Source organism: Phaenicophaeus curvirostris, chromosome 1, assembly GCF_032191515.1.
Source record: "Phaenicophaeus curvirostris isolate KB17595 chromosome 1, BPBGC_Pcur_1.0, whole genome shotgun sequence".
Classification (NCBI taxonomy): Eukaryota; Metazoa; Chordata; class Aves; order Cuculiformes; family Cuculidae; genus Phaenicophaeus; species Phaenicophaeus curvirostris.
This window is the reverse complement of record NC_091392.1, coordinates 164,636,582-164,664,284: the sequence shown is the minus strand read 5'-3', so window position 1 is coordinate 164,664,284 and position 27,703 is coordinate 164,636,582. Positions and strand designations below refer to the sequence as shown.

The window sequence follows — 27,703 nt, the reverse complement described above, 5'->3', positions numbered from 1 at the left end:
TATTTAAGCCATCTTAAACTTCAGACTTGAAGTGAAGGACTGATTGAAAACCAGACATCTACAGCACATGACACCTGTCTTCCTCTAGTGGTGGGGAGAGACAGAGGACCATAGTTGTTAGGTAGGACTGAAGGTCAAATTTCAACACTGAAAATTAGTTGAGGTTAATGCAGACCACAGAGTTTATTAAAGGTGAAGGAAATGCTGCATTTTGCAAAACCTTCTTCCTCCACCTCTCCCCTCCTCCATGGCTAAAATTCAGATTGGTGTCCATACCCATGCCTTTTTAAAGAATTTTTAGCCATCCAATAATATTAATTTCCAATTTTTGCTTACGCTGTGGCAAACTGGAATTATTTCTGTTGAAAGCAGGCCTTCCACCACTGTAAAATTAACCTGAGACAAGAATCAAGTGAAGTGTGTCCAGTCCTGTGGAAGGAGGGGAAGTAACTAAATAGTATTAAAAAAATGGTGTTAAGGAAATCTTTTGTAATTACTTCCCACATACGAAATAGAAATAGTAGAAAACGTATTGTAGCAGAAATATAGTAGGAAAAAAAACATGTTGATGCAAAACATATTGAAATCACTGTAATTCTTTAACTGACTTTCTCCTGGATTGTGCGTTGTCCTTATGTTAGCTCCTTAAGATATTTCACCTGCTAATTGTATGTTTTTGGATACGAATGTCAAATAAGTTTGAGAAGAACCTTCTGCTATGAAGAGAAGAGAAGAGAAAGCAAGGCTCCAGGGAGACCTTACAGCAGCCTTCTAGTACTTAAGGGGGGCCTATAGGAAAGTCAGGGAGGGACGGTTTTTATCAGGGAGTACAGGGATTGGACAAGGGGGAGCAGTTTTAAGCTGAAAGAGGGGAGATTTAGATGAGATACTAGGAAGAGATTTTTTCCTCTGAGGGTGGTGAGGCACTGGCATAGGTTTCCCAGAGAAGTTGTGGATGTCCAGTCTCTGGAGGTGTTCAAGACCAGGTTAGATGAGGCTTTGAGCAACCTGATCCAGTGGAAGGTGTCCCTGCCTGTGATGGAGGGGTTTGGAACAGGATGATCTTTAATGTCCCTTCTAACCTAAACCACTCTACAATACTAGTGTTCTGTATAACTATCTTAGTTCATAGTAATGCTTGTAGAGTGTTGAAATGAAAATTGGCTTTCCTTAGTGGTGTAAAAGTCCATTTACAGGTGCTGCTGTACTGTAGTGGCTCTTGAGTAGGTAATTCAAAGAAAGAATTAAGTGGATGTGTGAAGTAGAGTGGTTTGGGGGCGATCAGGTATCTCTGAACTGCAAGAGAAATTCCTAATAAAAGCATCATTATCATAAATTCAAGGAGTGAGAGAACTGTACAAAAATGAATTTACCTTCATCAGCTTTACGGCAAATGAAAAAAATTGTCACTGTACCTACATGACTTGTATAGTGTGGATGAAACCATTCTGTGGAAAGGGGGCATGAAACTGCTTCTCCTTGCCCATGGATGCTGAGGCAAACTCCACGTGGAAGGGTAGCCCTGAGGGACAGACTGTGTGGCTGGGGAAGATGAGGACCTGTAACAAGAGTCACATACGCAATATGTGTACCAGATGGATTGGTAGCTTGAAAGCCTGCTCCTGAATAATAGATAAATGTGTCCAAAGAAGTGACAGGCCAGATTTCTCTTGAGTCAGCTTCACCGCCAGATGATTTTTAGGATGATGGAGTACTTACTTAAGTGCACAGATTTACTATCATGGGCCCGTATTACGAGCAAACCCTCTACCTCAGCATGCGTTTAAGCTTATATATGATACCAGGTTTCTCTCTTCATTGATCTTGAATGATCGAGTGAGAGTGGCGAGTTAGAGAGTTCAGCATGCCCAGGAAGGTCTGTAGAGCTACAGCTCCCCAAATCCTTTCTGTAAAGTGATTTGCAAAGTCTCTTAAAATAGGAACACTGGTAACTACTCTCTGTCTCAAAGTGGAATGACCCATCCTTGTGATTTGGTACTGGAACAGCAAGTGCTTCTTCTGAGGCACACAGAATTTCTGCCTTCTCTCTGATTAAGGCAGTTTAATTAGCATTTATATTTAATACCTTGATTAGATTATGGGCCTGACTTCAGGCTTTCTTTGTTTCTTTACAGCAAACCTGAAAATTAGTGAAATAATGGTATGCTTTATACAGAAATAGGAAATATTAACTGTGTATATTCTGGTCAGCACACTATAGTTGTATAAAACCTTTGCACAGGGACAACTGTAAAATACAACCACTGCTTAAACTCTGATTTCAGGCGATGTTGCCAAGACTGCACCTCCTTCCCCCTCCACAAGCATATGTCATCGATCCTGTTACAGTAAAGGCACCTCTGAGAGATGATGGCAATAGGGCAGATTTGAGTCAGAAAAAAACAGATTTCGGTCCTCCTATTTTTTTCTAAATTCTATGCTCCACAGAACTGTGATGTTAATAATCTATCACAGTAGCTGTCAAAGGTCCTGCCTAGAGAAAGGCACACCAGCCTTCTCAGAGCTTCTTTAGGGCTGTCAAACGCTCTGCTCTAGTGTACGGTATAAACAAACCTGCAAGTCTCTTGTGGATCCACTCTGTTTGAAATAAGATGATCATAAGTTGCTGTGGTTGAGTCCTCCTCTCATCCTTTTAGTTGGGAATGTAACCCACTTTGTCTTTGGCAGGGATATGTGTCATTTGTGCCTGCAGGAGGAATTGCTGCCCCTTCAGACCTATGAGCCGACATGATTAGATGGTGGTTTACTTGCCCATCTCAGTTAGTGTACATCCTGGGTGAGCTTAACCAGAGACCTAATAATTTATAGCCAGAACAAGCTGAGGCAGGAGGTTTATCCAGCTGGCATGGCAAGAGCTGGAGGAAGACTCTGCTCTCGTGAGACCTCACATGAAGTGTGGTGTTGAATTATGGAGTCCTTAGCCGAGGAAGGCCATGGACCTGTTAGAGCAAATCCAGAGGAGGCCATGAAGATGATCAGAGGGCTGGAGCACCTCCCATATGAGGACAAGCTGAGAGACTTGGGCTCGTTTAGCCTAGAGAAGAGGAGGTTCTGGAAATACCTTTTAGCAGCCTTCCAGTGCTTAAACAGGGGCCTACAGGAAAACTGAAGAAGCGTCTCTTTATCAGAAAGTGCAGTGAAAGGACAAAGGGGAATGGTTTTAAGCTGAAAGAGGGAACATTTAGATTTGATATTAGGAAGAAATTTTTCCCTGTGAGGGTGGTGAGGCTCTAGAATAGGTTGCCCGGAGAAGTCATGGATCCACAACCCCCTGGAGATTCAAGACCACGTTGGATGAGTCTTTAAACATCCTAATCCAGTAGAAGGTTTCCCTGGACATGGCAGGGGGTTTGGAACCGGATGCTCTTTAAGGCCTCTCCTAACCCAAACTGTTCTATGATGCTAACATTTTGTCACAAATTGCCAAAACCCACTGGTAATTGCACTTTCACTATCTAACCTATGTTAAGAACTTGAGATTTATGATAGAAACAAAAAAGGAAAATGTTGACGTATATTTCATAGAATCATAGAATGGTTTTGATTCAGTGGAGTGAATCCTATGACTAATAAGTGTCAATCCTTTGCTGACCCTTAAATAGTCTGAAGTTTTATTCTAGGCACAGTGGCAAAAGGGATCTATCTGGAGGTATATCTAGAGATTTAGTATATGGAGAGATTAATGTAGATGGGGTTTCTTGGCGCCTTTGTCCTTCTTGCTTTGAGAATACATGCTATTTGAAAGAGGAGTTTGGAATCTGGTTTGCCATAAATACTTACTGTATTCTTTGTGCGGGTTCTTGCTTTCATAGCCACAACGTCAGTTGCTTTTTGCTTAGCAGGCCAGCTCACAGCAGTTATTGTAGAGAGTAATGAATGATGTTTATTTGTGCTGCACAATTGACCACATCTGGGGATGAGAACATGCTGGCAGCTAATTGGCCTGGCAAATGATCAGACAGGACCTTGTGTGAGGCAGAAAAATAAAATCACAAGGGACTGTCATCTCTTGCTCCTTACCAATGGTTTCTAGTGGAGGTGGCAAACGCTTGCTATGGATATGATACTGAGATCTACTCTGTCATATGCATTTCTCTCAATGAATGCATCAAATCAATTTGCAGTTATTAACTTCTTGACAGTTAGTATCATCCCCAGCAATCTCTGTTAATTACTAATTTGCAGAGCTGTGTCCATCAGCATTTGCTCTCCTTTTTGTCCTGGAACATTTGTGTACTTGATTTTTGAACTAGTAGCATTAGGGAATGTTAAGGACATAGCCCTGCCTGGAAGTCTGTTTTGTGTTTCTTGGCATGGAGCTGTTTCCTAGAATCATAGAATTTAATTATAGAGTGGATTGGGATGGAAAGAGACTTTAAAGATCATCCAGTTCCAATCAGCAGGGACACCTTCCTCTGGATCAGGTTGCTCAAAGACTCATTCAACCCGGCCTTGAACACTTCCATGGATGGGGCATCCGTGACTTCTGTGAGCAACCTGTGCCAGTGCCTCCTCACCCTCACAGCAGAACATTTCTTACTAGTATCTGATCTAAATCTCCCCTCTTTCATCTTAAAGACTTTATCACTTGTCCTGTTCCTGCACTCCCTGATAAAAAGCCCCTCCCCAGCTTTCCTGTAGGCAAGGAAGTGGTGCTGATGCTGCTCCTAGTGAAGATCTGTCTTGTAGGTTTCTTTAAGCTTGAAAACTAGAATAATCACAAATGAGCAAATGGCAATAACTCTTTCATGTGGAGACAGCATAGATCACAATTTGCATTTTTGTATCTTACTAGTGTGTAGTTCCACTCTCTTCCCACAGAGACAGCCTTGCAGGTATGCCCCTTCCTCAGCAGACTGCCTTGTGCTGGTGCTGGAACCAGACAGTTGCCTTCACTCCAAGCTTAGTAGTACAAGTTGAAAAAGCAAGAAAGTCTGTTTATTCCTTACAAACCCAGAAATACCTTTGAGCGTGTCAAAGCCAAAGGGAGCAGAAGGGAAATAGCATCTTCTGGACTGATGATGAACTGATGACCCCAAAAAGTTTAATGATGTGATTGACAGCCTGCCAGCAAGATATGCTTCCCTGCTGTTCCCCATGGGCACTTGGTGGTGACGTTAGCAAGAAGGAATAAAGCTCATATACCCTACCAAAATAAATCATTTTGGTTACACTAAGGTTTTAAAATAGAGAGGACCTGAATATTATTTGAATATCTGAGAGTGTTTAAAATAACTGGATCAATGGGTTCAAATAACGGGACAGATTTGTTGCATTACCTGTGATGGAGAACACCTTTTGGGGGCTTTTGACCCCTTCTAGTTTTGAAAACTGTTTCATGGCTTCTGATGCAGCAGAGTATGCTTCCTAAGAATGAAGGTGATGCCATTGATTTCTAAGTTAGGTATGGGTATGTTCCTAGCTCCCTCCCTTGTGTACATAACATCTATCAGGACAAAATAGATTCTATCACAAATAAACATGTAATACTATAATTTGTTTTTTATCTGTACAAACTTTGCTTGTATCTGGATGGGTTCTCTGAAATTCACATTTTTAAAATTTTCCCTTCTACTTAAAGCAGCTTTATAGTATTTTTGTTTTTCTGAAAAGCCTATGGACATTTTTTAATTTACCTTTTGAAGTTGTGTTAAAAAACCAGGCCAACCAAAAGGCAGTTGTATTCATATTTTACAGGATGAGCTAAGCAAAATTAAATTAAATAAGCCTTTAGCTTGTTTTGCCTACTCTGAGCTCTTTGTGAGTGATATGTAGGAAAAGAGGTGCTGTGTTCTTCTGTTTGGTTGATTTTCCAAAAACAGTGAAAAAAGAAAATCATGCTTATGTAATCAGGAATTGGATGCTGTAAAAAGAGAATGAAAATATGGTAGCTTAAAAGCTTGCTATGGGATTATGGTTGTTTTTAGCACTAGATGGTTAAGCGTCTTTTACTGCTGTGTCTCTGAACTCCCATAACTGACAATTTAACTGCTAATTCAATTGCTATGAACAATTACTTGAAACGTGCTACAAACGTCATGTGTGTTTCTCTATTAACAGTAGTAGGTTTTACTTCCTCTGTTACTTTGTGCGTTGGTACAAAACAACGTATGTAAAAGATATATACCAGAATAGTGTATACGTAGAAGATGGTAAACAAGATATACTTCCTAGGAAATGTTTTGGAGCTCACTCTTAAATGCAGAAGGCTGTGCTGATTTTCTGTTTTGCTGCTGAACTTTGACAATTATTTTCATTTTGCTATAAGTGAAAACTCTATAATAAACACATTAAGATTAGATTATTTTTCTCTCTTAACAGCACTATTCTGTTTATAACCATAAATCTCTTTTTTTCTCCCTCCTCCCTCGCATCTGTAACAGCCAACCGATGGCGGAACCTCTTCTCTACACCTGTCTCCTTGGCTTTTCCCTATAGCCCTGTTGCGAGACTCACTCCATTTACCAATGGCTTTAATAGTCCCAGCTTCTCTAAAACCTCCAGTAAAGCAATACTAACACCTGAACGTACAGGTAATGCTTCTCTTTTTATTGATTTACAGTGCTTACAAAAATGCTTAGTTTAGTCTGTTCTTGGTAGAATTTAACAGCAATACGCTGTTCAGGTGACATGGTTAAGTGTAGGCATGGAGGTGTCAGGCTGATGGTTGGACTTGATGACATTAGAGGTCTTTTCCAACCTTAATGATTCTATGACTCTCATTTCAAAGGGAGGTCTTTTAAAAAATGATCTAGAATTGGCAATTAACTGGCAGTGTAGTTTATCTTCTGTGTTACACACCGTGTTATAGTAAAGGGATGCTAGTTAACCGAGCCTATTTCTCAATAATGATTTAACTGAGAGTATTGTTGCAACTGTGTCGCCTTAAACAGTCCCCAGCTTTGTCTGCCCTTTGTTACTCGTTTCTGCCCCTTTTTTCTACAGAAACATTTGTGCAACTGTGTAAAGAATTTATAATAAAAATAGCTGGCAGAGTCATGGCTGTTTGCAAGCTGGCATTGTTGCTGCTATCAAAGATTTTTTTTTTTTGTTTGCCACTGATTTGCTGGTCAGCAGGAGAGCACCTGGAGAGCAACACAAAGGATCTCCATCCAGTCAGTCAGTTACACTGGGGACCCAGGTTAAGTGCCTGTATGTAAACACACGTAGCATGGGGAATCAACAAGAGGAGTTAGATGTGTGCACACCTATAGGCCTACGATCTTATTGGTGTCACAGAGACATAGTGGGATGGATCCCGTGATTGGAGTGTTGGGATGGAGAGATACAGGCTCTTTAGGAAGGACAGGCAAGTGAGAAAAGGAGGGGAGGTGGCCCTCTATGTCAATGACATAGCTCCACCTGGGGATGAATGAGGAGCCAACTGAGAACCTGTGGGTCAGGATTAAAGGACAGGCAAAGGCAGGTGACGTTACAGTGAGGGGTCTGCTACAGGCCACCTGACCAGAATGGCTGATTAGACGAGATCCTCTAGAGACAGATAGGTGCAGCCTCACATTTACGAGCCTTGGTCTTCATGGGGGACTTAAACTTCCCTGATGTCTGTTGGAAGGACAACATAGCAGGGCGCAAACAATCCAGGAGGTTCCTGGAGTACATTGATGACAACTTCCTTCTCCAAGTGATAGAACAGCCAATGAGGAGGGGTGCTGTGCTGGACCTTGTTCTCAACAACAAGGAAGGGCTGCTGGGGAATGTGAAGCTCAAGAAAACCTTGACCGTGAAATGCTGGAGTTTGAGATCCTTAGGGCAGCGAGGACATTGTACAGCAAACTTACTACCTTGGACTTCATGGGAGAAGACTTTGGCCTTTTCAGGGATCTGCTTCATAGGGTACCATGAGATAAAGCCCAGGAGGGCAGGGGCTCCAAGAAAGCTGGTCAGAGATATGAACTGTGGAACTGAGGGCACCTTCACCCAGTTTGCCAACAACATCAAGCTGTGTGACACAGTTGACACGCTGAAGGGAAAGGATGCCATCCAGAGAGACCCTGACAGGCTTGAAAAGTGGGCCTGTGAGAACCTCATGAAGTTTAACAAGGCCAAGTGCAAGGTTCTACACCTGTGTTGAGGCAATCCCAAGTACAGTTACAGGCTGGGCAGAGAAAGGATTGAGAGCAGCCCTGAAGAGAAGGACTTGGGGTTGCTGGTGGTTGAGAAGCTCAACCTGAGCCAGTAATGTGCGCTCACAGCCCAGAGAGCCAACTGTATCCTGGACTGCATCAGAAAAAGTGTGACCAGCAGATCAGGGGAGGTGATTCTGCCCCTCTACTCTGCTTTCATCTCATCTGGAGTCCTGCATTGACTTCTGGAGTCCCCAGCTCAGGAAGGACATGGATCTGTTAGAACGAGTCCAGGGGAAAGCCATGTAGATGATCCGAGGGTTGGAGCACCTCCCACGCAGGGACAGGCTGAGAGATTTGGGCTTGTGTAGCGTGGGGCTAAGGGGCAGGGGACACCTTATAGCAGCCTTGCAGTACTTAAAGGGGTCCTACAGGAAAACTGGGGAGGGGGTCTCTATCAGGGAGTGCAGGAATAGGATGAGGGATAGTGGTTTTAAGCTGAAAGAGCTTCAGATTCAATATTGGGAAGAAGTTTTTTCCTCTGAATGTGATAAGGCTCTGGCACAGGTTGCCCAGAGAAGTTGTAGATGCCCCATCCACACTGGATGAGGCTTTGAGCAACCTGATCAAGTGGAAGATGTCCCTGCCCATGGCAGGGCGGTTGCAGCTGGATGATCTTTAAGGTCCTTTCCAACATAAACCATTGTGTGGTTATATAATTTTCAGGGTACAAAGGAGTTTCAGGAGAAATACAATATTCCTATGGGCTGTAAGGTGCAAAGAGTTGCATTTTTCCTTCTTTGCTACATGTATTATGAGTTTATTTGTATCTGTGACTTCTCTTAAGCTGCACTGTTAGTGGAGAAAATAGTCTTCTGGGGAAGAGGCATTAAAGTTTTATTGCTGGTGGGAGTAGGTGTAGTCTCAGGAAGTTATTAACATCAGTGTCACATTGTTTTTTATACAACACATTAAATCAGTGCAGAAAGCCCTGTTTGGGATGTGGTCACTATGGATGAGATACAGCTCCACACTGAACACCTGGTGTAAGTGTTTGTGTGAACAAAATATCTAAGCTCCTCCTTTCAATGGAATGTAGTTTAGTCCCTAAATGAAGGCGTATTTTGCTATTTGAGATACCCTCAGGTATTTGGTCTAGCTTCCTACTGCTGGTCCAAAAAGGCACAGCTGTTCCTACCTCTGCAAACCTCAGTGACCGTTGTAACTTGCAAATTATATAAAGCAAACACGTTTACTCCTTACAGTCCTTCCAAAGCAAAGTAATCTCCTGCATGTCCTTTTCTGTTGGAGGTATTATTAGGAAACAGCTGAATTTGGGATGAATTTTTGGTGGCTGCTTTGAGCAGTGCTAGAGGATGCAAACACATCAGTGATACAAGCACATTCAATGAGCCATTGTCACAGCAGTTCTTGCTCTGCAGGCTGGTGGTCCAGAGGATACTAAAAAGTCATTTACTTTTTATTTGAGGAATTTTTTCTTTAAAGCTGGACAACAACTAGCTCATGCAACTAATGGCAATTTAGTTTATTTTTTACTGTTGCGCAGGGAAAAAGAAGACTCCAGAGCCCTCTGCAAAACATAGCTCTGTGAGGGAGGCAATACTTTCTCTGTTGCTGCATAATTCAGTCTTAATTGTTATAATCGTTGATTTATGTGATGATTTTAAACAATTAAAACCAAATAAAATTTAGAAAAATGGCTCTGGTGTGGAATCTGAGTACTGAGCAGAAGCTGGTGGCACATACATGCTTGAGTTTCGAAAGAGAATAGGGAGAACCACGATCCCATAAGAAAGATTCAAATGCAGATGTGTTTAGAATACATTAACTAATCTGAGCTGTATCAGAACTCTGTTGGGTAAACTATTCATTGGGCTATGTCCTGTTTTGGGAATAAGCAGTGGAATTCATTATGTCTTGCTACACTTAATACTTCTGAGCCCTTTGCTAATTGTTTGTGGATTGCACTGCACTTCCGAAAATTATCTGTTATACAGAACATATTTTAAGCTAGGGTAACATAAATGGGCAGATAGTTGTGAATGAAAGCTGGCTAGATGTATTCACAGACTAAAGGTTATGTTTGCTTACACAGGTTACATTTCTAGAAGTTCCCCTTTGAGCCCACAGTCATCAATAGACAGTGAACTGAGCACCTCAGAGCTGGAAGATGATTCCATCTCCATGGGATACAAGCTGCAGGACCTCACCGATGTTCAGATCATGGCTCGTCTACAAGAGGAGAGTAAGTGGCTTTTTTTAATTTTTCAAAACAATCTGAGAAAGATTTCTCATTAATAGTCAGAACTGCTCCAGTCTGGTCTTGGTCAAGTGGATCTTTCTTAAACGGTGCCACCTCTTGGGTGGCAGGTGGAAAAGCTCTCCATCTGCAAGGAGAAAATACACACTTCAGATTAATGATAGTTTCAAAAACGGGTCTTTCAAAACCTGTTGCTTATATATTTCTGAATCCCAGCTGGTAGCTCCATAACTGCTGAGTTCATCTAGCTTTAGAAGCTTTATAATATCTTGCCACATTAATTAAAATTATTGTATTTCTTCAGAGGGAAGATGCTGAAGCATTTTTCTCATGCATATGTTTCATGAGAAAGTTAAAAATAAACAACTGTCATGGATTTCTCTGTCTCTACTTTGATTTTTCTTAATTCTTAGATGAATTTTGAAATTAATCATAGAATCATAGAATAGTTAGGGTTGTTGTCCACTTTATCACATGAAAAGTGGTAGTGTTATATGTATGCACAAGCATGCTTTCTTCATGGCCATGAGTAGAAATGCCCTCTCAGGGTGGGAGAGGAAGCATATTAAAAAGTTTCCATCCTGAAGCAAAGATATCTGTCAAGGCTGAGGGCTTTTTATACACCTAGGGAATCTGTTATCTGCAGTTGTTGGCAGAAGTACTTGGCTCCTGGAAATGTTACATATGTCCCCTTTTCCCCTCACTACTGTGCATGTGGGAAAAGAGGGGGATGTACAAGAGATGTGGATGTTTCCATCTCATTTGATGTGGACCAAATATGCTTTTCTGGGGTAGTGCTAATAATGGGATGGTTTTCAAAACTTGGCATTCTGAGAAGGGGTGGTAGGATGGGTAGATGTCTAAAATACAGCCATGTTACCACTAAGCCTTGTCCATGAGACCTGCTGCTGGCAGGAACTAATTCTGATTCAGAGAAGTTGGACAGTCAGAACATCTACGTGGATTGTAAGTTTAGGATATGTCATTGTCAGCATTTTCATCGAAAAATTGATAGAGTGAGTGTTACTTTCTCTAATTTAGGATGTTTAAAAGTTAAATACTTAATACTCATGTAGTCTTTCTGTTGTCAGGGAAATAGGCACTTCCTAAAAGCAGTTAATCTAATTTGAAAAGAGGTGTGTAACGTGTCTCGCAGGTACTGCATTTTGGTGATGTCTGTATTCTTTTTTATTGTTTATTAAAAAGACATCTTGAGGGAAGTAGCTCAGGCCTAGATGCTTGAAAGGTAGATACTGAAATTTACATCAGATGAATCCTACTTCAGTTCTTCAGCATGGTGACATTGTAAATCCAATTCTTGCTGTCTGTTTACTCAGTTATATTTCAAGATTGAAGTGCATGTGAAGAGTTAATCATTTAGCAGAAGCCAAATTATCCTTTTCTTGGAATTTACAGGCCTTAGGCAAGATTACGCTTCGACTTCAGCATCTGTGTCAAGGCACAGTTCGAGCATCTCTCTGCACACGGGGAAGAAAGGGACGTGTGGTGACCAGGAGTACGACCGCTATAGTCTTGAGGATGAAGAAGAGTTTGACCACCTTCCACCCCCACAGCCAAGGCTGACTCGCTGCTCCCCCTTCCAGAGAGGGATTCCTCACTCACAGACTTTCTCCAGTATGCGGGACTGCAGGAGGAGTCCTACCTCCCCGCACTTTCCTTCAAATACTTATCAGCAGCCCTATTATTCTCCTCAAGCCCAAACTCCAGAGCAGCAACCAAACAGGATTAATGGAGGTGGGTCATGTGCTTTTCTGAGAAGTGGTCTTTTCTCTGGGTGAAGTGCTAGTGCCGTTTTAAATATAAAGTTGTTTCAAATGAGTGAAGTGTGTTCAGCGTATAACAGCTAGATCAGTCTATGAATGGTGACAAGCAATTTAAACCTGTGCAAATGATTGGGGTATGTTACTGTTAAGTAATTTGCCATATAATGTAATCTATGACCTAGTCATGGAAGTCATTGCTTTAGTCTGTTTTGAAGTGCTGCAGATATGACTACAAGTGAACAAAGAAAAAAAGGAAAGAAGAGCTTCGTTTAGCAGGCTAATAGTTGGTTAGAATCAACCAATTAGGCTGTCAAGTGTGGCCTACACATGTCTATAATGGGTACAGTAAAACATAAAATAGAGTTTTCAGATTTTTCATTCTACTTCTTATTCCTGTCTTTGCTGGTAATGTAACTGTGTTGTGAATCATAGAATAAGAGAAAGAATCATAGAATGGTTTGGCTTGGAAGGGACCTTAAAGATCATCCAATTCCAACCCCCTTGCCATGGGTAGGGACACCTTCCAATGGATCAGGTTGCTGAAAGCCTCATCCAGCCTGATCTGGAACACCTCCAGACATGGGGTATCCGTGACTTTTCTGGACAACCTGTGCCATTGCCTCCCTATCCTCACAGGAAAAAGTCTCCTCCTAATATCTCATCTAAATCTCCCCTCTTTCATCTTAAGCCATTGTCCTCTGATAGAAGAGCCCTCCCCAGCTTTCCTGTAGGCTCCTATTTAAGTACTGGAAGGCTGCTATAAGGTGTCTCTGGAGCCTTCTCTTTTCTAGGCTGAACAAGCCCAACTCTCTCAGCCTGTCCTTGTATGGGAGATACTCTAGCCCTTGGATGATCTTTGTGGCCCTCCCCTGGGCTCTAACAGATACATGTGCTTCCTGTGCTGAGGACTCCAGTATCTGCAGTGAGTGCTTCTGGCACTTTACTCCTGTTCCAGGCCTGGTAGGGAAAGCTGCTGAAGTAGTGGGAGATAATGTCACTCCTAAACTACCATGAGCCATTGCTGCTTTTTGAAATGCATTACAGAATCTCTGAAACATCTCTTCCTCAGTGCTTACTCAAAACTGAAGTTTCCCTCTGTAGTTGCTGTTACCTTCCTGTCATTCTTTATTATGATCACAATTTTATTCCTCCTGCTGCATCTTCCTTTCCTGTTCCTTCTGTCTTTTCACCAAGCTAATTCAGACCAGTCAGTTTTCAGTCAAGGTCTTGTTTGTAACATTACAGGTTACAGCTTACCTTTGTGCAAGAAAATAAATGCGTTCTTTGAAACAGTTACTAGTTATGTAGTTATATAATGTTTTTAGTTGGAAAAGACCTTTGATATCGTTGAGTCCCTCCATCAATCCATCAATGGCCTGCTAAGTCCACCTCTAGACCATGTTCCCAAGTACAGCATCTACTTGTCTTATAAACACCTCCAGAGATGGTGACTCAACCACCTCTCTGGGCAGCCTATTCCAGTGCTTGACAACTCTTTCAGTAAAGAAATTCCTCCTAATATCCAACCTAAATCCCCCCTGGCACATCTTAATGCCATTTCCTTGTGTCCTGTCACTGGCTACCAGGGAGAAGAGACCAACCCTCACCTTGCTATAACCTCCTTTTGGGTAGCTGCAGGGAGCGATAAGATCTCCCCTCAGCTTCCTTTTCTCCAGGCTAAATGACCCCAGCTCCCTGAGCTGCTCCTTATAAGGCTTGTGCTCTAAACCCTTCACCAGCTTTGCAGCCCTTTTCTGGGCACGAGAGCTACATATAGAGCACTACAGGTATGCATGTTGCTTTCCTGACAAATACAACATGACAGGTTGGTACCAAAAGCACTTACATTCAAAGTAAGACATGGGGTGGAAGTAAAATCAACAAGTGGCAGTGTATAAAGCAGCTGAGGTTAACGGAGGGCAGAGCGATGTGGGTATAACATGTGTGCCATATTATTTTCAATGTTATTTTTTTGCTGGTGAGATGCAAGAATGAAACAGCACTGAAAAACTTGCAGAAAAATCTCTTGGGGAGGTAGAAAGGAAAGTTATGGGACATTTTTGATTGCAAGAATAAGGACAAGGTGTGGTGCTGTGATCTTTTTTATATAGTCCCCAAATGCTTTTTGAATATTTTTTTCATGTTCCTTGTAATAGTATCATAGAATTGTTTGGGTTGGAAGGGACCTTAAGGATCATCCAGTTCCAATCCCCCTTGCCATGGGCAGGGACACTTTCCACTGGATCAGCTTGCTCAAAGTCCCATCCAACCTGGCCTTGAAAACCTCCAGGCATGGGGCATCCATGACTTCATTGGACAACCTGTTCCAGTGCCTCACCACCCTCACAGTAAAAAGTTTCATCCTGTTATCTAATCTAAATCTCCCCTCTTTCAACTTAAAACCATTTCAACTTGTCCTATCCCTGCTCTTCCTGATAAAGAGCCCAGAGCCAGTTTTCCTACAGATTTCCTTCAGGAACCAAAAGAAATATGGTGATCATCATTGGCTGTTGCTTCATTTGGAAAGCTGTGAATGTTTTTCTTCTTTTTTATTTCCAAGTACTCTCAAGGCAGATATAGAAAAGCAGCATTTCAGGGGCAATAGGTTGGTGTTTGGGCATCAGTTCAGTGTAGACTAACGTTGGTTTGTGTGTTTGGAGACATGGGAAAAGGTCTTTTCTTTCTGATTTACAGAGGTTTTCTACTCCTGACTTCTCTTGTTCAGTAATAAAGGGAGAATTTGCTGTAGGAAATTGTTGCAGACTCTATTAGAGAAAAGGAGAAGAAAATGTTACTTAGTAATCTTTGGAGTTATATTGAGTATAGTGATCAGTGGGGAGAAGTCATGGAAGGATAATGGAAAAACTTTTAATTTGCTGTAACTATCTGTGGAGAGAGATACATGCCTGTGAAGCCAGAGTGAGATGAAAGAATAATTCTAAATAAAATGGAAGTGTACAGTGTTAATACAGTTATGAAGAATGGTGTCTCTCTCATAAATGGAAGACTTGAGTTTAGTTCTAAATCTGTATTTGTATATTTACACACTGAGCTCCCTGTTGTGTCAACTGACAATTCCACTGACATTGAACTAGACACTGGTGTATTTGGGATGTCATAAATGTTATAACCATAACAAATGTAATGCAGACACTGAACTCAGGTCTTTAAAGATGAGGAAGATAAATTAATCCCTTAAAGTAAACTCATTATTGAGACTACAAGTACGTTAAGGATTTCAGAACAAACTGAATATCTACAGCACATAGAACATAATATTTAAAACAGAAAAGGACAGATTTTTTCCCTTATAGTTTTCCCCCAAAATGTTTGTGCATACAATACAGATAAGGCAAATCTGAATTTGCAGGATTGTTTGAACGATTTAAATGTGTGTAAGAAACTGTTAATGTAGCTTAAACAGTGGTATAGATTTGTCCGAGATACTAATAATTATGATTGATGGTATCATATTCCTTAAAGGTAGTGGACTTCTGGCAAGTCTTGTGATCCTTTCATGCAAATAACATTGACAATGCTTGCAGAGAATAACAGTGAATGAATAAATATGTTTTAAGGCACTTGACTGTAGAGTCAACTTAAGCTGTCCTCCTTGCAAGGAGAGCCTTAATGGGTGAAGTATCTTGGGAGAGACATGATACATAGAATCATAGAATCAAGGAGTCATGGAATCATTAACGTTGGAAAAAACCTCTAAGATTGTCAAGTCCAGCTGTCAGCCCAACACCACTGCGCCTACTAAACCATGTCCCAGAGTGTCATATCTACACACTTTTTCAACATGTCCAGGAATGGTGACTGCAGCACTTCCCTGGGCAGTTCCAGTCTGGCAGCTCACCGAAGGGTGAACCTCATGAAGAGGGAGCTGGCCTCTTCTCCCAAGTGACAGGGGACAGGACAAGAGGAAATGGCCTCAAGCTGTGCCAGGGGAGGTTTAGGCTGGACATTAGGAAAAAAAATTTCACAGAAAGGGTCATTGGGCAGTGGAACAGGCTGCCCAGGGAGGTGGTTGAGTCACCTTCCCTGGAGGGGTTTAAGGCACAGGTTGACGAGGTGCTAAGGGGAATGGTTTAGTGATTGATGGGAATGTTTGGACTCGATGATCCGGTGGGTCTCTTCCAACCTGGTTATTCTATGATTCTGTGATTCTCTTCTGTGGCAGCTTTGCCCTGAGGGCAAGGTCTATTTACGTGATACATGGACATTAATCTTGGGCTGGTGATTGTATTAGGTCAAGGAAGGAAAAAAGAAGCGGTCAAATGAGGGCAGCAACCAGCAGGGCCTGGACCAGAAGACAGAAGGCAGATGCTGCTGTGCTGATGTCCTGCTAGAAAGAAGCTGGGCTGCCAGTCCCAGGCTGACTTCATGGAATAGGCAGCATCAGCGGAAGAACATTCTGGACAAAATCAGAACTGAAGCAGCTGGGAAAGAGGCAAACTGCAGTGTTTACTATAATTTTGTGTAACATTTGACAAAAAAAAGTGTAAACGTACAGTAGGCAATTTTTGTTGTGTCATTCTGCTGGAGATCTGTGAAACAAGGGTAACGTATGCTGCCTAAAGAACACTCATGGAGTGACCAGCATGTGTGTATAAGCATGGATTGTTCTTTGAAGGCAGCAGTAACCAAGAGCTGATTATTAACCCCTTTGCATGACCTGTCCTTGTATTTTCTTCACACTTTCAAATATCTTGGTAGGAGGATATCTGTAGGTCATGCTGTTACATCTCAAAGAAGACTGGGACAGGCAAAGTTACATCTCTTATGCTTTATATGGCTGCATCCTATTTAAACAGTGTATCTTTGTTTTGGCCTAGATTGTAGTTAAGACTCAGTAGTTGGTCACAATAACCTTGGATGCAGGTCTTTTGATGTTCCTGGTGTTTATAGCCATGTCTTCCTAAAAGAACGAACTGTAAGCAACTGATAATTTTTTAGGTTTCCCACTGAACCGAATTAGTGCTTGAGAGGGAGCAAAATCTGTAGCAAATTTCAGCATTCAGCATAAACATCATAAACTATTTGAGCAGATTACTTCTCACCTGAGAATACATCTTACCTCTACTCTGTTAATTTTCTCATCAGTCATAGGAGAGCAAAGAGCTCTAGAAATGAAAGGTTTTCTGCTAGTGGCTTAGAAAAATATTTTATTTTCATCTCTTATATTTCCAGCAGGTTTTTATCTAGTCGTGCCTCAGTGGCCTGAAATAATATGAAAAGCACATAACTTCCCTTTTCATTTTCCATATATCAAGCTCACAAGTATGATGGTTTAGCCCTAGCCTGGCCTAATAGGCTGCTAAACAGGAGCAGTTTTGGTGGTCACAATTGCCTTTCCCCACCAAGGAAAGGGGAAAGGGAAATGAGAGAAAAAAGATTTGTGGACTGGAAACTAGAATTAAGATACCTTTACTGAAATAATAATAATAATAATGAAAATACTATGAATTAGAAAATAATAAAATATATACAAATATACAAAGTTCCCCCCTCAGTAACTACATCACCACAGATGCTGCAGAGCAGGCGTTAAGAAAGGTCCTGGGCTGGACTTAGTGGCAGGAGGGAGCTAGACTCAGGAACTGGACTCAGAAATGCACAGACCCAAGATAAAGGCAAAAAGACAGACGAGATCCTCACTTGTCAAAGAAGAGAAGCTGACCCCTGTGATCCCTCAGTTTTATACTAAATATGACGTATGTGAGATGGAATACTGTGTTGGTCAGTTTTGGGGTCACCTGTCCTGTCCACTTCTCCCCACGGGTGGGACCTTTTTCACCCCTTTCACTGGTGGCATTTGACCAACTTGAGAATAGCCTCATTTTCCACAGGAGTAAGTATAAGCAGTTGTCTTTCTGCATGCCAATGCCCTGTGTTATCACTTCTAGAGACAAAACTGCCTGAAATTATGTAGTTAACTCTCAGAAAATGAGGTTACTCGGACAAGACTTAGCTGAAGTTAGAAAACCGATTCTGCTTTAGCTGAAACCAGAATACAGTGTTTCATTTACAAAGTGTCTGTAAGACTCTTTGCACTGTTCTTAGGAGGGGAACAGGTGACAGAACAAACTTCAAGAAAGAGATGAAAGGCATCCCAGGAGATGAAAGCTGCAAAATTCTATCAATACAAGCATTTCTTGGTTTTCCCCAAACACCAAACTTATTTTCATTGCTTCTCAACACCATTTATCTCAGCAGACACAAGGACCCATCAAAGAACTAACGCAGATGCTCAATGAATGAGAATTTGCAGGTGCAGCAGGAATGTGCTGCCAAAGGACTGAATCAGCAGCACAGCACACTGCTGGAATGGGAAAGGACTAATGAACAGGAGGCAAAAGACATGAAGGAATCCAAGCCAGTTCTGTACCTATTTTTCCTGCTGTTGTAGCTGCATTCACTGGGCAATTCAAAGAGCAGATTGTGCCTACGGTGGCTGATGCAGTCCCTGAGTGGAAGATCATGTAGATCCCAAGGAATACCTGCTTATATGTGGATAGTATTAGACATAAAGCTATTTTCTGCACTTCCATCTTCCCTAGCATCATCCTACTGCTCAAACCTTTTTTGCCAAGTGCTGTAATGTTAACCTGGGATTTCAAGACTCAGGGTTTTAAAGGATGGGCTAGGGTTCCAAAATTAGCAGTAGCTACACATGTATTCATGAATTTTCTGCCACCCTGAGCCAAGGCTTGCATCGTAGGAAGAGAGTTCCCTTTCCAGTCTGTAAAATCATGAGTTTTTCAGAAATAGGGATGTGTAGTAGCTGTATGGATGCCATTGTTTGCATCCCCATGACAGTGTTGGAAGCCTGGTAACTATTTTATCATTGTTCTATCAGTGATATTAGTACTTACCAGGTGATTGAACCACAGTGATAATCCCTTTGCTAATGTTCATTGCTGTACTTCTAGCAGTTTGAGCTTTCCTGTGTCAGTGGTGAGACACTGGAAGCACCTCTGACTATTTGATGAAGGATTACCCTTACAGTGGTTCTTTATTAGGATTTGACTGTACTCTAGTTTCTGGGAACTCAAACCTTGCATTTCTTTTTCTTACACCGCACTCCTCCCTAGCTCACCTCCCATGCCCACTGTTTGATTTAAAAAATACGAAAATGTATTGTATTTAATTCATGGGAAGTTTTAAACTGTTTCCTAGACAGTGATGATTTTCTGTGTCAGTCTGTCTGTGGTAACTGAAAGTCATTCTTAATTGGGATGGAAAGGAAAAAAGTCTCATTGTTCCAGGACAAGTGTGCATGATACAGTGTTAAGGGTAGGTAAACACTAGTAACCGGGACTTGGGACATGCAAATATAAGAAACACTGGGGCTTTGAATCAGTCATAGAATCATGGGATAGTTTGGGTTGGAAGGGACCTTAAAGATCATCTATTTCCAACCCCCCCTGCTATGGGCAGGGACATGTCACACTAGATCAGGCTGCCCAAGGCCCCATCCAACCTGGCCTTGAACACTTGAAGTACAAGGACGTTGTACTTGAAGTGCAAGGATGTTTTTGATTATTTGCAGGATTCTGTACCAGCTCTGATCATGAAAACTGATCATAAAAACCAGCTGGAGTTTTAGCGTTGCTGTACCTCAGTTCACTGGAGTTAGACAGGCATCACATGCATTAAAGTTGCTGTTAGTGACTACTAATACATTGTATAGATAGAACTGTACTGTCACTTCTTATTACTTGTCAGTTGTTAGCAGCTTTAAGGATTAGAGGAGTTCATGATGGTGCTTAATGGGTTATATATTTATGTGGACTGATAAACAGAGACTCCTATGTCAATTCGATGTTTCTGTGGACTTGCCCTGTGTGAGCTTGGTTGACCCAAACCAGCAGTTATAAACCATGTGTGATGTATCATTGCTGTGGATAAATTCGAAACATCAGTCTTGAAATACCTTGCTTGCCATTGCAGAGAGCAGTCATAGCTGCCTATGAGAAGACAAGCACACCCCTGCTTTCTGTCAGAGTGCAAGGGCTGGAGGCAGGCTGCCAGGCGCTGGAGCCTACGGCAGGGGCAGGAGCTGGTGGCTTCCACTCTTATGATGGTACCAGGAAAAACGTAGCCTACTTAGCAGAGCACAGTACTTGTGCTCCTGAACCTGGCCAAGAGGCCAGTATTAGTCATGTTGTCAATGACAATTTAATGAATGACTCGTAGTTTTCCCACAGTGGTGCTTTACTGAAGTCTGTCATGTCACAGGAGGCCATTCAGACCAGGTCATTCAATGTGTGTCTTTCTGGCCCTGTCAATCTCTTCTGATTATACAGAACTGAGTTATCTCCCTTTGGCCCCAGAGCTGAAGAGACCAAAAGAGATTCACCTTAGATTATCCAATGCTGTTGTGGTTGGGAAAGCTTCTTGAAATGTCAGGCTTGGTTTCAGCTTCTCTCTCCAAATCAAATAGCGTGAGAGGGCTTGTAGATATCCTCGGACTTCTCAGACACTTGCCTTAGCTGTTGAACCTGCCCCAAAACATTTGGAGCATTTGCAGCTTTCTTTTTGTGAGACATCCTACAGGCCTGTTCTGAAAGTGCCTGCCAAATAAAGTTCCATAAGAGCGAGGTAGGAGAGAGAACAACCAGATTTGAAAATCCTGATGTCAACCCAGGGCTCTAAGCATCAAAACTCAGCAGGTTTTGCACATAGCCACCTGCAGAAATGTAACACATTTGATTTAGACTAGGTGTAAGAAGGAAATTTTTTACAATGCGGGTGGTGAAACACTGGAACAGGTTGCCCAGACAGGTAGTAGACACCCTATCCCTCGAAACATTCAGGGCCAGGATGGATGGGGCTCTGAGCAACCTGATCTAGTTGAAGATGTCCCTGCTCACCACAGGGAGTTTTAGCTGGATGACCTGTAAAGGTCTGTTCCAATCCAAAGCATTCTATGATTCTTTTAGTAAGGTTGGGTATTGAATGGAATTTTTTAGCATCAGAGTAAGATTTAGTCACTTAGGGTGAATTCCTCTCACCTATCTTTAGACAAATACAGTGTAGATATATGTGTCTGACTTTGTCACTGCAGCTTTGCTTTGTATTCACTGCAAAGAAACAGGCATATTTAGGGCAGGATTTGTCTGACCTACTTTACACATTTATGTGAGAGTCATCCTTATTATGACACTATAGCGTTTAAACCCATGTGATTCCAAAACTGTGCTGCTCATTGGTGTCTTTAAAATTATTTGTGAGTAATGATGCTGTTAACAGCCATCAAAAGGGTTGAATTAGTAGGCTGTCTGTATTTGTCCTGCAGAGCAAACCTTTTCTTCGTGTTGAAGTAATTGTTTTAATTTTGATTTTCTACGGAAATTATTCCTAGGCTGCTTGTGTTTGTTGGAAATTCTGATATGACTATGGATATTGTTTTCTTCTGGTTCAGATAAACTTCGAAGAAGCATGCCTAACCTCACTCGGATGCCAACTACGCCAACTATTAGTAGTAACACTGGCTTTGCCAGTTCTCCAGTCACTGTGAGGAACAGTCAGAGCTTCGACTCCAGTTTGCATGGAGCGAGTAATGGGATTTCAAGGATGCAGTCGTGTAGTAAGTACCCATGTTCTTTGCTTGAGCTCGAAGAATCGATAGAGTGGTAAAATATATGTCCCAGTGCAAAATGAAAAGCTGGCTCTGTTCATTTTGTACCAGATTTTAATATAGCTCATTTCCAAAGTTTTTTTGAAAGGATTGATTTGAAAAGGATTTTCAAAGTTTCTATTTTGGAAAGGAAATTCTGCCAGTCTTTTTTTTCAGTATTGCCAGTTTCATCACCTCCTTTGTTTTTTATTTGCCCATTCATTTTGTGTCTAAAGTTACAGAATAAGTATTATTAGTAGTACTGTAGAAGTACCAGTAATGGAATTAATTCATGTAAGCTTACATTTTTAGTTTTGGTACTAGAATTGAAAACTGCTTTTCTGGATAATTTATACAATGCTGGTTTTACAGTACGCTGCATAAATACTACCTTAAAATACATGACCTCTTTCCTACAGAAGTTGAGCTACTTTATTCCAAGCAAATGCGGTAAACAGAGGGTTATATCCTCAAGTATAAGATACTTGTTGAGTGGGGGAATTAAAGCTGTAACTAGTTTAATTTAAGTGACTTCTTGTCACCTTGTGGATGGAGGGAGTATTGATCTAGCGGATATTGAATTATTAATGTAGAATGTGACCGAAGTATATCAAGATCCAAACCAATCTTCTCTAGCACACTGGCTGAAGTACTCTGAGAGGAAATAGAAGAAGTGAATTTCTTTTGACAGAGACAGGAGAGAGAATTGGACTTCTTCCTCCCATGTCCTTTGAGGTTTTGGAGGGAGAAGTTGGCAAAACCTTTTCCTGTAGGTGTTTTCTTTCAAATTTGAGCACAATTTACAAATGTCTTCGAAACTATTAAAGTACGTCTTTTCTGGAAAATATGCTTGACTGATGAATTTTTTTTGGTTTATTTTTGTCCTGTTTGAATAGGAGAATGGAAGTAGTTGCTCAGATTCCGACTTGAATTTGCATGGTACTGTGTTGAGGGTTTAACTTTATTCACTCTTTTAAAAACACCTGTTTCTCTGTGTGCATATGTTTGCATATGTATGTGTGTGCGTGTGTATAAAATTTGATTTTTCTGGAGTGATTTTTTTAAAAACATTTCCAGTCATTTTCTGTGCTGGGTATTTAAGGAGCTGTGTTATAATGAGTTCTGTAGGAATATATTGGTGCTATTGTTTAATTTAATCACATACTTCTATTTTTTCTGTGTCTTTAAATTAAGATGTCATTTTTCAGAGACTTGAGAAAGGATTGGCCTGTATGTGCTCTGTTAGTTTATGTGCTTCAGGCTTTGACAGTTCACTTTTCCTATGTGGACTCTGAAACAGATGCGTGTCTGACGTACACCAGAGGGCAGGATTGTGCAGAAAATCTATATATAAAGCTTCTGGAACCTGTAGCATGGATTTTAAATGACAGTTCATATAACATCAGCTTTGGAATATGCTGTTATATTTGAGACCTTTTCATAGCCTTGTTATTTATGTTATACATAAAGCTTAGACTTCTGTGATGTTTTATAGGGCTCTTAGTGCAATGTTCCTTAACCAAGATGCAGTTATTGCAAGCAAGCTGACAAAAATTTCAGTGATCTAACAGTAATTGCATTATAGCTTGAGCAATTTCTCCTAATTGCATAGGTGGAATTAGTGTGCTTGTAATGGTTAATGAAACCTCTTTGAGGGGAGAAAGAACAATGAATATGGGATGGGATTTTTCTTCAGGATGGGGATGGAACAGAGTACTTTTAATTCAGTGTAGTGTTACTGGATACAGTATTGCATCTAAGGGAGTTTTCAGCGGTTTATAATTAGCAAGTAAATTACATAATGTTGTGTTTATCCCTATTCAGATCTATCTAGGAATGAGCATTACTACCTGGCCTCACCTTTTTTAGACTAACCTTGTTGCTTCCTTTTCTTTTTCTCGTTACAGTTCCATCACCAGGGCAGCTTCAACACAGAGTTCACAGTGTGGGACATTTTCCAGTGTCTGTCAGACAGCCTCTCAAAGCTACTGCCTACGTAAGCCCAACCGTACAAGGTAGTAGCAATAACAGTAGTAGCAGCAGTATTCCAGTGTCCAACAACTTACAGTTACATTCTAATACTGGGATCCCAATGCCAAACAAGACTGCCAGTCAAGGGATTGTAGCGCGCAGTGCTCTTCCAAGACCGTCACTGGCCATCAATGGGAGTGGCATACCCAGAAGTAAAATTGCACAGCCAGTTCGAAGGTAAGCGTTAAATAGGCATCCTTCCCTGAGTGGATTATTTTGGTTTAGAGTGTGTGAAGGGGGGTTCTCCTGAATGTGCAGCTAGGCTGTGAAAATGGAGAGTTTCTAGATCCCGATGCTGAGTCACTGAATGAGTGAAAATTTCTCTTCAGAAATAGTGATGGACAATGCCAGCTGGTGGTTCCAAGTAAACTGTAATCATTGATAGAATGTAATCCCATGTAAATAAGAATGGATTGCCATCTATGAATAAGAAATAAAACCAAATGGAAATCTCATACCATTGACATACGTGATTTGCCTTCTTCCAGACTTGTGCCAGCTGCTGTTTGATCAGCACATCTTAAAGTATTCAAATAGAAAGAGTGGCATCCCTGTTTTTGCATAAAGCAGTATACTGTAAAAATGCTACTTGTGACATTACAGCATTGTGAAGAAGGAAATATCCTGGATGTTATGATCTTGGGTTGAACCAGCAACTTTTCTATTCCAGATGGGAGACCATAGGCAAACAGGGAATTCCTGAAGGACCACATACTTGTAATGAGCTATACCATTAAGGAAATGTATTCTTGCATTTTTCCAAGAGACTTTAATGCCCAAATGACTATATTTTTAGAGCAAGCAATAAAATAATTCTGAGGAAAGAGACTGTGTTTTAATCACCTTATCGCAGCTGGGAGTTAACGTCAGCTGTATGTTCTGTGATTAATAGATGATGACATTTCTCAAAAAGAAACTTACATCAGTTGTGTCACAGAACCATAGAATTATTAAGATTGGAAAAGACCTCCAAGATCATCAAGTCCAACTGTCAGCCCAACACCACTGTGCCTATTAAACCATGTCCTGAACCACCACATCTACACATTTTTTGAACACCTCCGGGGAAGGAGACTCCATCACCCCAATGGGCAGCAGGTTCCAATGCTTCACCACTCTTTCAATAAAGAATTTTTTCCTAATATCCAGTCAAAACCTGCCTTGGCACAACTTGAGGCCATTTCCATTGCTTGGGAAAAGAGACCAACCCCCACCTTGCTACAACCTCCTTTGAGGTAGTTGTAGAGGGCGATAAGGTCTCCCCTCAGCCTCTTCCAGGCTAAATGGCCTCATTCCCTCAGCCAGTCCTCATAACTCCTGTGCTCCATGTCCTTCCCCACTCCTTGCCCTCCTCTGGATATGCTCCAGCCCCTCAAGGTCTTTCTTGGAGTCAGGGGCCCAAAACTGAACACAGCATGCGAGGTGTGGCCTTGCCTGTGCCAAGTACAGGACAATCCCTTCCCTACTCCTGCTGGCCACAGCATTTCTGATACAAGCCAGGATACTGTTGGCCTTCTTGGTCATCTGAGCACACTGCTGGCTCATGTTCAGCCACTGTCGACCAGCAACTGCAGGGTCCTTTTTTGCCAAACATCTTTCCAGCCACTCTTTCCCCAAGCCTGGAGCACTGCATGGGGTTGTTTTGACCCAAGTGCAGGACCTGGCACGTGGCTTTGTTGAATCTTATACAGTTGGCCTCAGACAGTTTATCCAGCCTGTCCAGATCCTCTGAAGAGCCTTCCTATCCTTCAGGAGATCAACATTTCTGCCCGATTTGGTGTCATTTTAAACTTTAAAATTTATTTATGAAAGAGTGGTGAAGCTTTGGAAGAGTCTGCCTGGGGAAGCGGTGGAGTCAAAAAATGTGTAGACATGACACTTTGGGACATAGTTGAGTCGGTACAGTGATGTTGTGCTGACAGTTGGACTTGACATTCTTAGAGGTTTTTTCCAACCTTGATGATTCTGTGATATCAAAGACAAGTGATCCTGCAACAAAGTGGAGTTGCACCACTTGGCTGAACCTAAGTTTAACCACCTTTTTATTTAAGTCTGGGGGGTTTTGCCCGTAAAAAGCCAGTCGTAGCAGAGAGGTAAGAAGCTGCTCTGGTGACTTAACTAAAATATGGTTGTGGCAAACTAGAGAGAGCCTGCATCAGCACCAAAGGATCTTCAGAGTTCTTCAGCTGCTAAGATGCCTGAATTCTTTGGTGTTAGTGCATAGGGTTTTAATAAAGTGCTGGTTTTTGATGAGCATGCTGAGCACAACAGCTTTGTGGACAATATTTCCCGTCAGATCTCTGTTGTCTATTGTGACAAACAAACCCGCTTCTTTTTGCCTTTAGCCCTGAAGAACCAAATTCTCCCACTTAGAGGGATCTCACGCATCATAAGAATTATTCACTAAATTGCTTTTTACAAAACTTTTATCTTCCTGAGACCAGTACCAGAACTGCGCTGTCATTAGAGGTGGCCTTAATTTCATCATAGTGCTTTCCATTCACATTAGCATAGACCCAGAAATACACTTGTTTGGAGTGATGTCTCCAAGCAAGCCACAAAGGCTGTCTTGCTGTAGAAGTAAATGGTGTTTCTTACCTTGATCTTTCACATGAAATATGACTTTGTCTTTTTTTTACTATCTGTCTAATACAGTTTTCTTCAGCCTCCAAAGCCGCTTTCATCACTAAGTACGATGCGGGATGGAAGTTGGAGAGATGGCTGCTATTGATGAAGGATGCCCGTCAACAGTGGAGGAAAAATAATCTGGATTTCATTACCCAGCTGGCTGGGTAACAATGGTTTGGGAAAGGAGGGTCATACAGTATTATTTCCCCTGGGATTTTAATATGTAACATCCCCTAATACAATGTCATTTTAAAAACATGAGCATCTTTTGAAATACTAAATATTGCACTTAATCAGTTCCCTGACCAGCTGTGTTGTTAGCAGACTAACGATGGCAGTGTTGGCATTTGGAACTGAAGAAAGTCTTAGAGATGTGCAAAGTACCAGAAGATTTCCTCAGAGAGAACTAGGAAATAATGCTTTTGGGCAGCTTTCCCATACTGAAATTCTAAGCTAATTTACTCAGTGTAAAGACATCGTGCTTTTTATTTGGAATTTGGGGGGACTTACGTATGTGCTTGATTTTTTTTCTAGTGTTTCCAGTACATTTTATTTTGTATCCCTGAGTCCATTTAAACTTGCCTGAACCTTGAACAACAGAGAGATAATTTAACTTTTCTGTGCCATAAATAATATTTTTGGGATAATGTACTTTTTTAGTGCTAGGAACCTATCTTACAAAATTGTACCATTGGCAATATGAAGCAGTATATTTATGTTGCAGAAGCACAAAACAAGTAGCATTCACTGGAAATTGCCTTCCAGCTGGCTCAGCATGGTTTTGTTGGTCTTTCACCATTTGTTCAATTGTTAATTTATTGTCATAGTGTTTTATACTTAAAATGGCAGCATAAGTCACGTTGCACTTACAAAGATACAGTGATCTCTAAAACTACAGTTGGTTTTCAGTACTTTATGACAAAGAATAAAATTGTAATGTTTTATTAACAGTTGCTTATTGAAAATGAGTTTTAATGTGAATAAATCTTTTTGATAGATCTTTTACAAAATCCACTTGCACTAATCAATGCTTTCTTATAATGGCATATGACTTAATATTTGAGTACAACTGTGTAAACTGCTGTTTTGGAATGTTTCAGAAATAAAGAATCTATTTCAGCAATAATGCTGTTCTTGAGTGTGCAGTGTAAACTTTGACAGAGTTTAGTAACTGACATCTGCTTAACTCCTGATGGATTTATTACTGAGCATTTAGATTATGCTGGATTTTTCCACAGGAACAGTTTAT

At 41.2% G+C, this 27,703-nt stretch overlaps 1 protein-coding gene across 1 annotated transcript; it reads left to right on the top strand.

Annotated features, from left to right (window-relative positions):
* The first annotated feature begins 6,386 nt into the window (after positions 1-6,386).
* Positions 6,387-26,700, top strand: LOC138716817 (SLAIN motif-containing protein 1-like). Its single transcript, XM_069849996.1, has 6 exons — positions 6,387-6,554; positions 10,222-10,371; positions 11,803-12,141; positions 21,601-21,765; positions 23,703-24,003; positions 26,482-26,700. The coding sequence occupies exons 2-6, from the start codon at positions 10,311-10,313 to the stop codon at positions 26,555-26,557; spliced, it is 942 nt and encodes a 313-aa protein (XP_069706097.1). The 5' UTR covers positions 6,387-6,554; positions 10,222-10,310; the 3' UTR covers positions 26,558-26,700.
* The last annotated feature ends 1,003 nt before the right edge of the window (positions 26,701-27,703 follow it).